The sequence below is a fragment of the Marmota flaviventris genome, chromosome X, assembly GCF_047511675.1.
Source record: "Marmota flaviventris isolate mMarFla1 chromosome X, mMarFla1.hap1, whole genome shotgun sequence".
Taxonomy (NCBI): Eukaryota; Metazoa; Chordata; class Mammalia; order Rodentia; family Sciuridae; genus Marmota; species Marmota flaviventris.
In genome coordinates this window covers 31,698,141-31,712,295 of record NC_092518.1, presented here as the reverse complement: position 1 = coordinate 31,712,295, position 14,155 = coordinate 31,698,141, and the positions used below count along the sequence as shown (strand labels likewise).

The 14,155-nt window shown below is 43.3% G+C and overlaps 1 protein-coding gene across 2 annotated transcripts; it reads right to left on the bottom strand.

Moving 5' to 3' along the window:
- Positions 1–9,139: 9,139 nt before the first annotated feature.
- Mid1ip1 (MID1 interacting protein 1) lies at positions 9,140–13,608 on the bottom strand. Of its 2 annotated transcripts, none has more exons than XM_071606182.1 (2): positions 13,565–13,608; positions 9,140–10,890 (listed from the first exon to the last, which is right to left on the bottom strand). In XM_071606182.1, the coding sequence occupies exon 2, from the start codon at positions 10,631–10,633 to the stop codon at positions 10,079–10,081; it is 555 nt and encodes a 184-aa protein (XP_071462283.1). In that variant the 5' UTR covers positions 10,634–10,890; positions 13,565–13,608; the 3' UTR covers positions 9,140–10,078. The 2 variants fall into 2 exon arrangements, with proteins under 2 accessions (XP_071462283.1, XP_027783188.1); XM_027927387.2 differs by lacking the exon at positions 13,565–13,608 and adding an exon at positions 11,166–11,413.
- Between the last annotated feature and the right edge of the window lie 547 nt (positions 13,609–14,155).

Genomic DNA, 14,155 nt, shown 5'->3' with positions numbered 1-14,155 from the left:
AAGCCAGCTTCAGCTATTTATCAAGGCCCTAACCAACTCAGCAAGACCCTTAATATTAAAAAAAAAAAAAAAAAAGGCTGGGGGATGTGGCTCAGTGGTTAAGTGCCCCTGGGCTCAGTCCTTGGTACAAAAAAAAAAAAAAAAAATTGTCCCAAGCTTACTCCTAGCTGCAAGGAATGCTAAGAATTATCTGTTTATCTTGTGTGATCAAGATCAAGGTAAGAAAGACTTGGGGAAGGAAGGGAAGACTAGGTATTGGTAAACAACAATCTTTTTTCTTGTACCAGGGATTTAACCCGGGGCAATTTACCACTGAGCCACACCCCCAGCCCTTTTTATTTTTATTATTGTTTTTAATTTTGAGGCAGAGTCTTGATAAATTGGTCAGGGCCTTGCTAATTTGCCCCAGGCTGGCCTCAAACTCATGATCCTCCTGTCTCAGTCTCCCCAGTCTCTGGGATTACAGGTATGTGCCACTATCCCCAGCATAAACAAAAATCTTTGACATAATTTACTCATCTTTAAAATAAGGATATCAGTACACCGAGTCCTTTGGAGGAAAAAAAAATGAGATTTGCACCAGTCCTAGCAAGAAACCTATCAGGAAGGAAGTATACCCCATAAGTGCACATTAAGGGATAGTTTATTGCTATTTATATTAAATCTTTATGGTAGTATCTCCATTTTGCAAAAGAGAAAACTAAGGATCCAGGAAGCTAATTAACTCCCTGAGGAAACAGAACAAATTGACAGAACTGAGGCTAAAACCAGACTCTTTGATTCCAAGTCATGGTTTTTCTTCCACTACTGTGTGCCACCTTTCCCTCTACTTCACCTTGCCACAACCACCTGTCTTATTATGTATGACCTTTGTGTTCATGGAGTTGACATCTAATACACTTCTCTCCATTGCAAATCTTTTATGCTGCATTCTCACACTAAATCATCACCATTCAATGAGAGATAAGAGTGTTAGGTACCAATGGTGAGGACATTGTCAATCAAAAGGCCCTGGGACAACTGGATCTCTCCTACATTCGTTGGCAAGAGGGTAAATGTTGCAGTCAGTTTGGAAAACACTTCCAGTAGCTTCTGATAAAATTAAATATATACCTATCCTATGAACTAGCAATCTCATTCCTATGCATTTATTATTTATGTCTTTTAAGAGGATTGTACTAGAATGTTCTTTTATTCATAATAGCCAAAATAAATAAATAAAATGAAAACAACCTCAATGCCCATCAAAAAGGCAATGGATAGAAATGCATATAATAGGAATCATAGAAATGTATACAAACAAATACTGTTTAGTATTAATAAGGAATGACTACTCAATCAGGAAAATGGGTGAATCTCAGAAATACAATGTTGAGTGAAAGGAGCCAGACACAAAAGTGTACATACTATGTAATTCTCTTTCAACCAAGTTCGAAAACAGGCAAGTTTTCAACCAAGTTCAAAACAAATTACATGGGGGTAGAAATCAGAATAGTGTTTGCTTTGGAGTGGAGGGGTCAAAGAGGGTCATAGATTAGAAATGAAGATGCAATAACTTTCTAAGGTGATGGTTATGTTCTGCATCTTGATTGAGATGTTGATTATGGCTATATGCACTTGTCAAAATTTAATGAACTGTATACTTAATATCTGTGTATTTTAGTACATGTAATTATATGCAAATACAAAGCAAAAATAATAATGAAACAGGAAACACTACATTAAAAATGCAAAATACTTTGGAAGGGAAAGAAGTGATGATGAAGCAAAAAGGAGAGGAACGGTCAGGTGCATTACATGCCTGTAATCCCAGCTACTCAGAAGGCTGAGGCAGGAGGATCACACCTGGGCAATTTAGCGAGGAGCTTAAAATAAAGTACAAAGGGTCTGGGGATGTAGCCTAGTAGTAGAGTGTCCCTGGGTTCAATACTCAGTACTATCAAAAGAAAAGAAAAGAAAAAACGATGAATGTAAGAATTTAAGCACAAATACAATAACAAATGATGTCACTATATTTGAAGCAAGCTTATTTAATAATATAATAGCAGCTCCATAAATAGTGTCTTATTATGCAGGGCCACAGTCACCAATATTAAAGCCTAAAAGGGAAATCAACTTTCTTTCAAGAAAAAAGACAAAAAGAACCTTTTGATAGTATTTTCAGGTGGTGCTTAGAAATTCTATTTTAACCAGCCCAAAGGCAACAGATAGATCAGGTACCAAGAGTGTGTAACCTTTTCATTTCCTGGCTATACACTAGAAAGTATATATTTTAGTTTCTATTGCTTCTGTACAAAATTCCCACAAAGTCAGGGACTTAAAGCAGCATGGCATTATCACCTTTCAGTTCTGGAGGTCAGAGGTCCAAAATGGGTCTCCCTCGGCTAAAAAGGTGGTGCTGGTGGGCTGCATGCCTTCTGGAGGATTTGAAGAAGATTCTGTTTCCTGACCTTTTCCAGCTGCAAGAGGAGAAGCTGCCTACATTTCTTGGCTCCTGGCTCCTGTTCCCATCTTCATAGCCAACAATGACAAGTTGCTTTCCTCATGCTGCATCTCCAGGACTCTGACTCTCCTGCCTCTACTTCCATCTTTTAAAGAGTCTTGTGATTACATTGGGCCCATCCAGATAATTCAGAATGATTTGCCCCATCTGAAAGCCAGATGACTTTATTTCCATCTGCACCTTTAATTACCCCTTACCATGCAAATTAATATATTCAGAGGTTCCGGTGAGTTGGGCATGGGCATATTTGGGGGAACCATTTGTCTCCTTACTCTGATAAATTTTAACACAACTATTATATGTTATTTACAGCATCTCTTCAGCCATCTACTATTTCTAATCCTTTTGTACTCGGAATCAGTCATCAGATGAATATTTCCAAAGGCTCCATATTTATCATAAGTGACTATTCAGGTAAATGTGATAAAATAGACCCCCTCCTATAAATTCTGTTCTACTTTGAATTGTTTTCATTTAGTCAGACAATCCTCTGAAATTTGGAAAAAGGCCTCTGTTTCAGTTATCTATTACTGTGTAACAAACCACTTAGTGGTTTAAAAGAATGAAAATATTTTGTACACAAATCTGAAATCTGGGCAGGGCTCAACGGGGACAGCTTGTCTCTACTCCACTTGGCATCAGCTGGGGTGGCTCAAAGGCTGGGAGCTGGATTCATTTGATGGCACACTCACATGTTTGGGAGTTGATGGTGGCTGTTAGCTGGGACCTCAGTTGTGCTGTCAGCTGGAATACCTAGATGTAGTCTCTCCATGTAACTTGGGCTTCCTCCCAGTATGGCAACTGGGTTCCAAGGGCCAGCATCTCAAGAGATGGCTGTGTATTTCATATAAGAGGAAGATATATCTCCTTTCATGGCCTGGCCTTGAAAGTACCAGCCAAATTCATGCAGTCCAAGCAGTCACAGTCAAGATGACCCATCTAAATTCAAGGGGTGGGGGGAGATGCAGATTATACCTCTTGATAGAAATTGGCAAAGTTGTGAAAGAGCATGTAGGGCCAGAAATAAGGGCAGCCATGTTTGGAAAATATGATTTGCCACAGTTTCTCTGCCCTTGTTCCATTTTCTCTCTTCATTCTTGTCTCTTCCCATTTCTTCCACTCTATTTGTCTCCTTTATATAATTGTCCCCTCCCTTTGGTCTTTTTTTTTTTTTTTTGTCCCTTACCCTTTCTATCTCCAGATTAGGACAATCCTGAGTTGGTAATCATAAGGTGATGGAAGAGAACTATGGGACCTCCACAAGAGGGGCACCTAAATGCTGACATCAGGTATTATTTAACCACTTGGGACCTACAAAAATGGCAATTTCATATGCTTCAATTTAAAATTTTTGGCTGCCTTTCCACTCAGAGAAAAAGTTACCACAGCCTGATCCCAGGGAAAAATGATTTCTTACTTCCCTTACTCATACCAACCCAGAGATGGTAGGGTGACATGTGGTAAATTTGGAAAGCCTAAATTAGGTAGTCTTGGCTTGGCACCTCTGTTTTCCCACATGGGGCCAACATGGCTGTAGGAAGCAGACATTTTCTTTAGCTCCCAAACCCACTAGGTTTTGGAGATTCCTCCCAGACTTCAACATCAGGGTTCACCATCTATATTTCTGGCACTCTCCCTCCAAACACTTAAGCTATGAAGGAATTGTCAACAAGTACTTAGCACAACAGAAACAAATTATACTCCCAAAGCATCCATGAGTTACAAGCTGCAATGTCAATTAGATACCATAAAATACTATACCTTCTTTTGAATGAGTAATCTACACTAACTACACTCCTTGCATTCTGCACATACTTTGGCTACTCTGGAACGTATAAATGTTCTTTCACTATATATATATATTATTTTTTAAAAGCAGTGCTTAAAATTAATATTGCATGTGAACAACTGGAAAAAGTTGAAAACCTTGGTCAAAACCAACAATGCAGTACTTTCGTTTTTATCTTTCCTTGACTACCAAACAGGAAATTTCCTCAATTAGATGTCTGCCATGAAGAAAAAAAAGGCCATTATCCAAGGACACAGCAAGTTCTGTCAGGTATTTCAACATGGTGGAAGAGTAGTCAGGCTTTAATTGGCCCTATTGAGCTCACCCACAAGCTACAACATTCTTTACCTCAGCAGTATGGTATTCAAAAGGGGGAAAAAAACTACAAAGTTAGTTTCTACCTTTGAAAACATCAAATGAATCATGTCCAGTTTCATCCTGCAAACTGAACGCTGGTTGATAAAAGTGCACATATCAACACTAGTAAGATTGATATTGAAAAGTAAAATAGATTCCAGAAAATGCCCCACCCCCAACATTGTTTATTGTGCTAGTTAAAAATAAAGAACTAGGCTGTTTTGCTAGTTTTTTCTACTATTCTTATCTACTGTGTTAGAAACCACTTTCTCTAGACAATTCAAGATCAGAAACTTACCATCTATAACCCTGTTCATAACTAGCAATAAGGACATTGTACAATCCAAACCCTTACTAGCTTCAGTTGGGCACACTGGCAGATAATATTTTAAAAACTGCTAGGCAGAGGGTTCTGAAAGAATAGAAAGAGGTAGCAGAATATAAGAAAAAGCTTGGGAAGGTACAAAAACAAATGTTCCTCTTAAAAACAGAGAATGCCAAAACAGGAAGGACTGACGAGATGGTTGTGGTTTTACTCGGCCTCATTTAGACAGATGCACAACTATATGTTTTCTGTTTTAAATTGACTAAGAACGTTGACATTAAAAAAGAAAACAGCTAACTAAATTAAAACAGGATGGAGACATTTTTGGCAAGGTGAAATCTTCACTGCTTCGTGGAAGAAGTATCTGTTTGGATCTAGAGTAGCTGCCTTTGCTCTATTTGCCCCCATTGGAGTGCTAAATAATAAGCAGTGGGGAAAGTTCTGTGTACAGATGTGGTTTTCGTTTTCTTTACCGGACATTTCATTAATTAAATACAATGGGACTCCTACTGTCCATTCTGCCTCCTTACCTTCCTACTCCTAAGGCCTTGCCACTTTCCATGGAATAATGGGTCCTCAGAGCTGACAGCTTATGTCCCTACTTCTAGACCATACTCTGGGTATGTGAACTCCCAGAGTTCCCTGTCTAAATGGCCATTGGAAGAAACAAACCCAAGCCAGTCGCCAAGACCTTCATAGGTTTGTTTTTCCAATGGTTGATGAGCTAGTGGGGTGTGCATCCCTCTACCTGAAGCTTGGCTTAGATATGGACACCAGGCTTTCCATAAGTTTGCATGCAAAGGCCCTCTGCAGTGCAAAATGGAGTCTGAGTAGGAAGGACAGAGTGAGGGACTTCTACAGTGGGACCTGTAAGGCAAGAGCCACGGATGTTGAGTCAAAGGATGGTACTGGCTTCCAGATACAGAAACTATTATTGGTAGTAGACTACCACATCTATTGTACCTATCAGAAAGCTCTACACAGCTCTAAATGAACTAGAGGCCAAGTCAAGTGTTTTGAGTAACTAAAGAACAAACTTTAAATTCCCTTGAGTTATTTAAAAAGATGGACATCACCTTAAAAGAAAAAAAAATAATATTTTTCTGCTTAAATTATCTTGCTAATTAAAGCAATTTATCCTTGGTTAGAAGTTTTTTAAACTTTAAAAGGACTAGTATTTAATTTTAAAAGAACAATCCAATATCCAACATGTTTAAAGTCTCCAAAACTTTCCAAACAACCTTTTTTATTAGTTGGGGACAAAAAATAACCTCCAAAATTTTAAAGAAAGCACTCCTTCTGGCATTACTTTATCCAAAACTCTTTAAATAAATAACAAGAGAACAAAATGATTGGTAAAAATGTGCTAGATGCCCCATAAAAATGATAAATGCTTTGTTAGGGTTTTTTGTTGGTTTGGGAGGGATTGAATCCAGGGGTTCTATCACTGAACTACATCCTCAGCCCTTTATCTTTTTTGAGTCAGGGTCTCCCTAAATTGCCCAAGCTGGCCTGTAACTTGCGATCCTCCTGATTCAACCTCCTTATAGCTGGGATTACAGGTGTGTACAGGAATTTGCACCCAGCAAGTGCCTTGCTTTTTTTTTTTTAAGATATATGGTGTAAGGTTTGAACTCTAAGTCTACTGGAACTATGTCCAATGTGCAAACATCTGAGAACCACTGGTAATGTAAAACAAAGGAGAAACAGAGTAAAAAGGAAGAAAGAGAAGGACAGAGAGACAGAAAGAGACAATATTTCCCAAATGATTTTTTTTTCAGCAACTAAAAATAAGGGGAAAATACTGAGGAACACATAAATGACAGTATCATTCATTTTTTCTTTTTTTTAAAATCAGAAATAGTAAGTTAGTTTTCAGACTAGTCCAAAGAATAAGAATCCCATGCCATACTCTCCAACAAATTGGGTTCAGGTTCAGAGAAGCTAAGTTAGCCCAAACCACTAAGTAATGTTGTACTAGCATAAAAGGTGAAAATCCTGAAGCCAGCAAAGCAGAAAGCTGTTTTTCAGACACAAATCCAGGTTTTCTCAAAGGCTGCAGTGTTGAGGTTTTGATGTAGAAAATTCTTCTTAAATGTTAACAATGTTTGGAGGGTAATCAACTCCAATGTGAGCTGTCCCTTTCTGTCCAGTTCATCTATCCATGTCTTCCCTTCAGTCATAAATGCACATGGACAGGGGCACTGTGGGATAGCTTTTCTCTCCCAGGGCTCTATGAGGAGGGTGCTTCATAATGTAAGCAAATATTCAAAGACCTTCTGAAGAGATGAAAGTCACTTATGACTTTACCTCAGAAATTGAGCAAACTTGCAAATAGCTGGAGAAGTTTTACCAGGTGAGTCTTATTGAGGATGTGTCCTGTTTTTATTTCATAAACTGAGCTTCAATAAAATGCTCAGTGGAATAGTACTTAATGGGCCTGGGAAACCTTATTGGTTCATAAAAAATCCAATGCTATTTAGCAGTAAACATCATTAGTCCTCAGTCAGAATCACTATTTATGTATAAAAACACACTTACATGCAGCAGTGTTTTCAAAAATAAAGTTCATAATTGATACACCATTATTTAATTTTGCTAGCTATATCTACTTTTCTGTATTCTGTATACCATCAGAACTTTCTAAAAACAAATTGCTTCTAACAAATAGCACATAAAGTTCTTGCCTTCGCTGTGACTGTTCAGTTTTAATTGGGACTCCCTCTCATGTCTTGGAGAAAATAGTTTAATCATAGTTTCATGCATGTAATTGAAATTTTACTTTTTAAAATACACATCCTGTCCAAAACCTCGTATTTTCAGGGGAGGAAATGGACATATGAACCAATATATGAAGAAATAAACCTGTAAGGTATTTCAGCAATGCCTGAGGAAACTTAAGTATGAAACTATCTCTATACATATACCATTTCATTTAATTCTCACTGCAACTCCAAAAAGTAGGCATTTAAATTATTATGTCTGACTTCAAATGTAGCAACAGGTTATGAAAGTTGAATACACAAAACTAATAAGTAGTAACAGGAGGATTTATACACACAATTTTCTGGCTCCAAAGTCTTTGTTTCTTTCTACCATGTGGCCTTGTAGTTTCTTCTTTGAATTTTTTGCTTGTACTTTCAAGGGAACACAAGAGGCTATACACCTTACTTAGGGTGTTAACCCAGATTATCTTCATATATTAACCATTAACTTTCTCTGGCAACTGGCAGGCACCCCTGTCTTGAGACCTCCCCGTTTTTTTTTTTCACTGCTGCTAAAAGCTGATAATAGACTTGAGCTGTGCCTGCCTTCAATGCAAACAATATGCTTTTTCCTAAACTGTACAATTATATGCATTTTAAATTCAAGCCCTATTTGTTTCAAGAATGCCTCATGACTTCCAAGATTGAAAACTGAAGTTGACCTGACATTTATCCCCTCAACACAAATAATGAAATAAACAAAATGCAGAGTGCTGCTTCACCTGTCCCACCATTCCCATAGGGCATCTTAAAAATATTCCTAAGGGCCCTACAGCAGGCTTGAACAGATATGCTACCTTTGGTTGCAGACTTGGGGTCACTAAAAAACTAGAAGCAGAGCTAGGCACACTGATCAACAAAGCTTAGCACTGTTGGGAACTACTGAAAAGGGGCATTGCTTATGTTTTAATACACATAACTATCTCCTAAGGTCAACATAAAACACTTGTAAAATAAAAACCTGCTAGGGGTGCACACTAGGATCAGTTGGTGTTTCTTTGTAAATTTTCTTTTGTCCATAGTAAAATTTCAGACTTTAGAGTTAAGTTTTTAAACCACTCCAGCTGGTGCTGAGAATCTTAAAAATTCAAAATGGTGATTAAGCACTCCAATAAGCTGGCCAAGTTGGTTGAAAGATACATGTACCTTCCCAAACACTTTGAATATTTGACTTTTTGTTGAGATGTATGATCCTATTTGGGTACTGAATTGGTGATATAGCTTGGAAGTAAATCTTGTCAGTTGCTACTTTCCAAACAGAACTAAATACTTGCAGAGATGAGTATCCACCACTCTGAAATACCAGAGAAAATAAAATTTACTTTTTGCTATAAAAAATATTTTTATTTAACAACTAAGCCACTCACTGGTAGAAGAAAAATCAACACACACTCGTCCAGTTTAGTTAACACATTTGCTTTTTTTTTTTTATTTTTTAGAATATAGACTACATCTGGATTAAAAAAAAAGTTTTAAATAAACTTAAAACATATAACAACTATGGAACCCGTCATCATTCTATGTACAACACGGATAGAATGTCAGTTGGTTCCATTTTGGATACATCCACTTTCTCATGTTATTAATTTCACTGGCTGAGAGGCAAGCTTCATACAAGCTTGTGCACTGCCAGTTTACACACACTGGGGTGGGGGCGGGGTGTCGTGAAAGGGATGGGGTGGGGTGCCACAGGACTACTGTACAGTGTAACAGAAAATCATTAATAAAGTAGTACCGGTTACCAACAGTGCAGTTTGTGCGCTTATCACAATGGAATCGCTGAAGTTTCAGAGCAAGGAGGGGATTTGAAATACTTAAGACAGGGCCACTGTTACAAAAAGAAATAGTGCAAACAGGAAAACTGATGCAATCCTAGCAACGCCAGGGCCTCCACCGGCTCAACGGCAGGGCAGGAGGGAGTTTGCGCGCCCCGCCTTCCCCGGCACCCAGCTCCGGGTTGCATTCCCAAGTGTGGCAACCCAGCACCGCGCCCTGGCATGGCTCCTTCTCAGGCCCTTTTCCACCGGAAAGAACAGAAAAGAAACCCCAGGAAAGGCACAGGCTGAATGTGGGGCGTCAGCCCAGTCCCATTCCCACCAACGTAGAAGGCAGGCCCCCTCCTGGGGGGTCCTTGAGCCCCTCTCCAGCCACCAATTTCCTCTCTGCTCCCCAAGGGGGCCTTCACCTCACACAGCCCCACCAACCCCCTGCACATACACAGCCCAACTTTGCCGTCTGCCCTTCGTGCCCCACAACCAGGAAGAAAACAGCTTTTAAGGAAAGAGAGAGGGTGAGAGATGGGGACCGAGTAGGTGCTGGGCAGCTGCGGGCGCCCCGCCTCAGTGGCCCCAATTGCCGAAGCCGATCTCCTGCTTATATCTGTTGGTGAGGATGTTGGCTTTGCGGGTGAGTTTGGAAAGAACAGTGTGCAGACCGCGCAGGTGGTAGTGGAACTGCTGCTCCAGGTCTTCCTCACCGGCGTCCGCGCTCTCCAAGTGGCTCAGGTCCACCAGGATGTCCTTGGACTTCCAGGCGGTGCTCTCCTCGCTCCCTGACTGTGAGGGCGGCGGCTGGTGCAGGACTCCCCACTCGATGTCGTTGCGGATGGACTTGAGCAGCACATAGTGGCTGTACATGTCCCGGGAGGGCGCGAAAAAGCTGCCGTTGGCGCTGCCCGGGCTGGGGGTCGGGGTCGTGCGCTCCTCCAGGCAGCTGCCACTGCCGCCTACCTCCACGCCGACGTCGTTGTCTAGCCCGGACTCCGCCAGGGGCACGTCGCGCAGCAGGCTGGGCACCATCACCGTCTGGTCCATGTTGTTCACGGCACCGATGAAGCGGTTCATGGCGTTGAAGAGCGAGTGCTTCTGGTTATAGGTGTCGCAGATTTGCATCATGGTGGCCGCGCGGGAGTCGAAATGCAAGGGTACAGGGATGGCCGGCCCGGGCAAGGGGGGCGCCCGCCTTCAAGCACTCTCTGAGGCCCTCGCAGGGAGAACAGCTATAGCTAGCGAGGCGGGATTCCCACCTCCTCCTCCGCCCTCTCCAACTCTCGTCTTTCTCGCAGCCCGGCCCTGCTTGATGCGCGTTTTCTCCTAGCTTTGGCGTCCGGAAGCTCTCGATGGCGGTGGGTGGTCGATGGGTCGAGCCTTGCCTGATTGGGAGACAGGGACGAAAGAACAGGAAGATTATTCACCCTGTTAGCGCGCTCAGAGCCCCTGCCTGCGCGCTCCTCCCTCTCTGGCAACTGCTAGCCCGGGACGGCGCCAGGGTGGCTCCCTGCGACCAGATGGTCCCACCTCTTCACCTGCTAGTTGAGGGTCACGGAGAGAAAGGATCTACCCCTCTCCCCAGCTTCTCCCTCCGAAAAACCTGAGCTCAAGCATCCACGCCGGCCGGGGCAGCGATGGGGTGAGGGCACCCACCCACCTTCTCTTGTGCCTCGAGATCCCCCGCTCCTTAGCAGCTCAGTGTTTTTTCTGCGGGCAGCTGCTGGCCAAGGGCGCTGCTTCGGTCAGTGGCAGATGCGTCAGCCCCCTACCCATCCCAGGTGCCCAATTTATAGTCCAGGAAAGGTGTCGGCGTCGTCCTGTGCCACCCCCGGTGTCTCCTCCTCTTGCCTCCCCCAGCAGCGCCCAGATAAAAGGCCCCAGCCGGGATGACCGCGAGTAACACTCGCCCGGCCCTTTCTACAGTGGGGGCGGGGCGCGCCTGGCCAGCTCCGCCTCTCGCCTGATACCCCAGCTGAGGGAGGGCGCCCGGGCAGGGCAGGGCAAGGCAAGGCAGGGCCAAGGGGGATGGAGCAGCGGCGCCCCGCCAACACCAAGCCCAGGGCAAGCCGGCTGGGGGAGGGCCAGGCTCAGCACCGAAAGCGCCCGTGTCACGACCGTCGGGAGGCCGGGCTGGTGCGCTGGTGCTGGGCGGGCCTGGCGCGCGCTTGCCGGGTGGGATGACCGGAATGCACGTGTCCGGGTTGCAAAGTGAGCCCTCAACCCCAAATCTGGAGTGACGGCAGCCTGGAAACTGATGCCTCAGTTTATTATTAGCCACCGGGGAAGTGGGACCCGCAGCTGCCCCAACTACATCCTGGGACTCTTATGTAAGAAGGGTGGCTGGACATGCCGGGTGCACGTGGACGAGCAGTGCTCCCGCCATGGTCAGCTGCTGGGGGAGGGGAGGTCAGAGGCTTTTGCCTCTCCTGGCAGGATCTTTCCCAATCTTTCCTACAACAACTGCTGCCAGGAATGAAGAGCAGTCTACTTTTTTCGAGAGTAGAACATGGCAATGGAGAGAAATGATGTTGGAAAGACCATCGGGGCCCATGTAACCTTTTGGCTGCCCAAAGCTAGTTAGGCCTGGTGTTGGATGTCTCTGATTTAACCGAAAAGTGGAGATGTGACCAATAATTTTTTGAGAGCGTGTGTGTAACATAGGTCTTTCAAAAGATAGTTCTTAAGCACAGGGTCACTTTTAAGAGCCTTGCACCTTAAGTTTCACTTTGGGGACTTCCAAACCATAACCCATTTTTGTTTTCCCATCCTACACCCTTGCCAAGTCCCTCACCCACCAGTCTTTTACAGTCCTACAGATAATCATGACTGAAGCTTCTAATTTTAAATCCCTTGCCCCTAAAATCTTGGAGGGAGGGGTCCTTAGTACAGTATTTTCCAACAGGACCCAAAGTGTCAAAAACAAGTATGTAATAGAAGGATTTCTTTATCTTCCTCTTTCTTTCACTTTAAAGACCTATACTTAAATGACTTATACATAAGTATTTTCCATGACAAACCATTTTCCTAATTGTATTCTGAATAAAAGATGACTTGGTGCAAACAGAATGAAAGTCTGGAATCCAGTCTGGGAGACCAGCCCCTTCTCAACCTAGATCATTCTAATCTGTAAAACTGAGACGTTACTTGCTTGTCGACCTATTTTGAGATCGATGGAAAGAAGCGTTATATAAAATTTAAAAAATATTAAAATAATCTCACCCTTCCTTTTTGCATACATGGGGACTCAGAAACTTTTCAGCCCGTTTCCTTGTCAATAAAACTGGAGTTTCTCCCCGGACTGTACCAAGGATTTTGGTTAAGTAGAATGGATGTAAAAATCATTATGTAAATTGAAAAGTACTTTACAAAGATTAATTGTATTTAGTATAGGACCTCATAACATAACGCTGTTTATTCCTTACAAAATGTGGAAATGGGCCATGAAGAGCCACAGATCCTCTACCCCTCCCCCTCCCGCCCCCCAGTGCTTAGGCAGCACTAAAGTATAAAATAGCTCAGGATGGTTTTAAAACCTTATGCCCAGAGACAGAAAGATCATGCGTTATAAGAGGAAAACTTGAGAAAAACAAATATCCAATTTCAGTAGTTGATCTCATAAATTAAAACGTCTTTTATTCCTCATCCCAAACCCTCTTGATATTTTAAGTTAGGAATGCGTCCGCTTGAAAACTCAGCACTCAGATTTATTAAATGCTGTGATCCTGCCCTCGTTTTCTCTTCTACCCAGTTCCAATACAGTGTGATTAGTAACTGATGAAAACGGAAAACCAAGTGCTCTAGCAAAAGGATCCCATCCCGAGAAAAAAGTCCAGCTTGAGAGAAACCCCCTAACTCCTTCCTTTTGCCCTCCACCCTTTCCTTGATCCGCTTCCTTCCTTCTGTCTGATCTGGATCTCCCAGTTTCTTGACTCCCAGCCACTGTTCTTGCACATTTCTTAAACCCTATCAGAGAAAGATGGCTCATGCACCTGCCTGAAAAACTTCCCAAACCGGGCCACCCAGCTCCCTCGGGCCCACGCAACAACTCACACCCACCGGGGTAACTCCGGAACGAAAAGGTCCTTGGGCTAGAGCTCCCGGCCCTTGGAATCACCCCACCGCCACCCCTCTGGCTTTGGCCAATCAGAACACGTCAGAGAGTGTTATGCAAATGAACCTTTGCAACCCAGCCAGTCAGAAGCCACGGACCCCTCCCCCGCCAGCGTCCTCTTTCACCCCAGCCCCGCCGCGCGGGCGGCCGCGTCCCTGGTAACCGCCCGGCAGCCACCCACCCCCGCCCCGCCTGCGAGGCTGTAAAAAAATAAAAACGGTTCCCTGGGGTAACCTGGGAGCCGAACGGGATAGACCAGGCCCTTCAGAAAGCGGACATCCTCTCTGGTTGCTCCAGATACATTCCCTATTGCGATCTGGATGTACTGGAGGTGTTGAGCAATCTTCCCAGGACTCTTCTTGCCTCCAGAAAACAGGGGAAAGTCATCCTTTGAACAAATAACTTTTGTGTGCTTTTAGTAAGCCTCAAGGCAAAGGGCCTGGGTCCCTTACTTTTGTTCAAATCTCCACTAAAAGCCTGGTCTTAGAGCTGGGGGTGTAGCTCAGTGGTTGAATATTTGCCTAGCATGCATGAGG

What these genes read in the sequence shown, in the direction of transcription:
- Mid1ip1 (XM_071606182.1), bottom strand. Translation starts at nt 10,633, where the DNA reads ATGATGCAAATCTGCGACACCTATAACCAGAAGCACTCGCTCTTCAAC.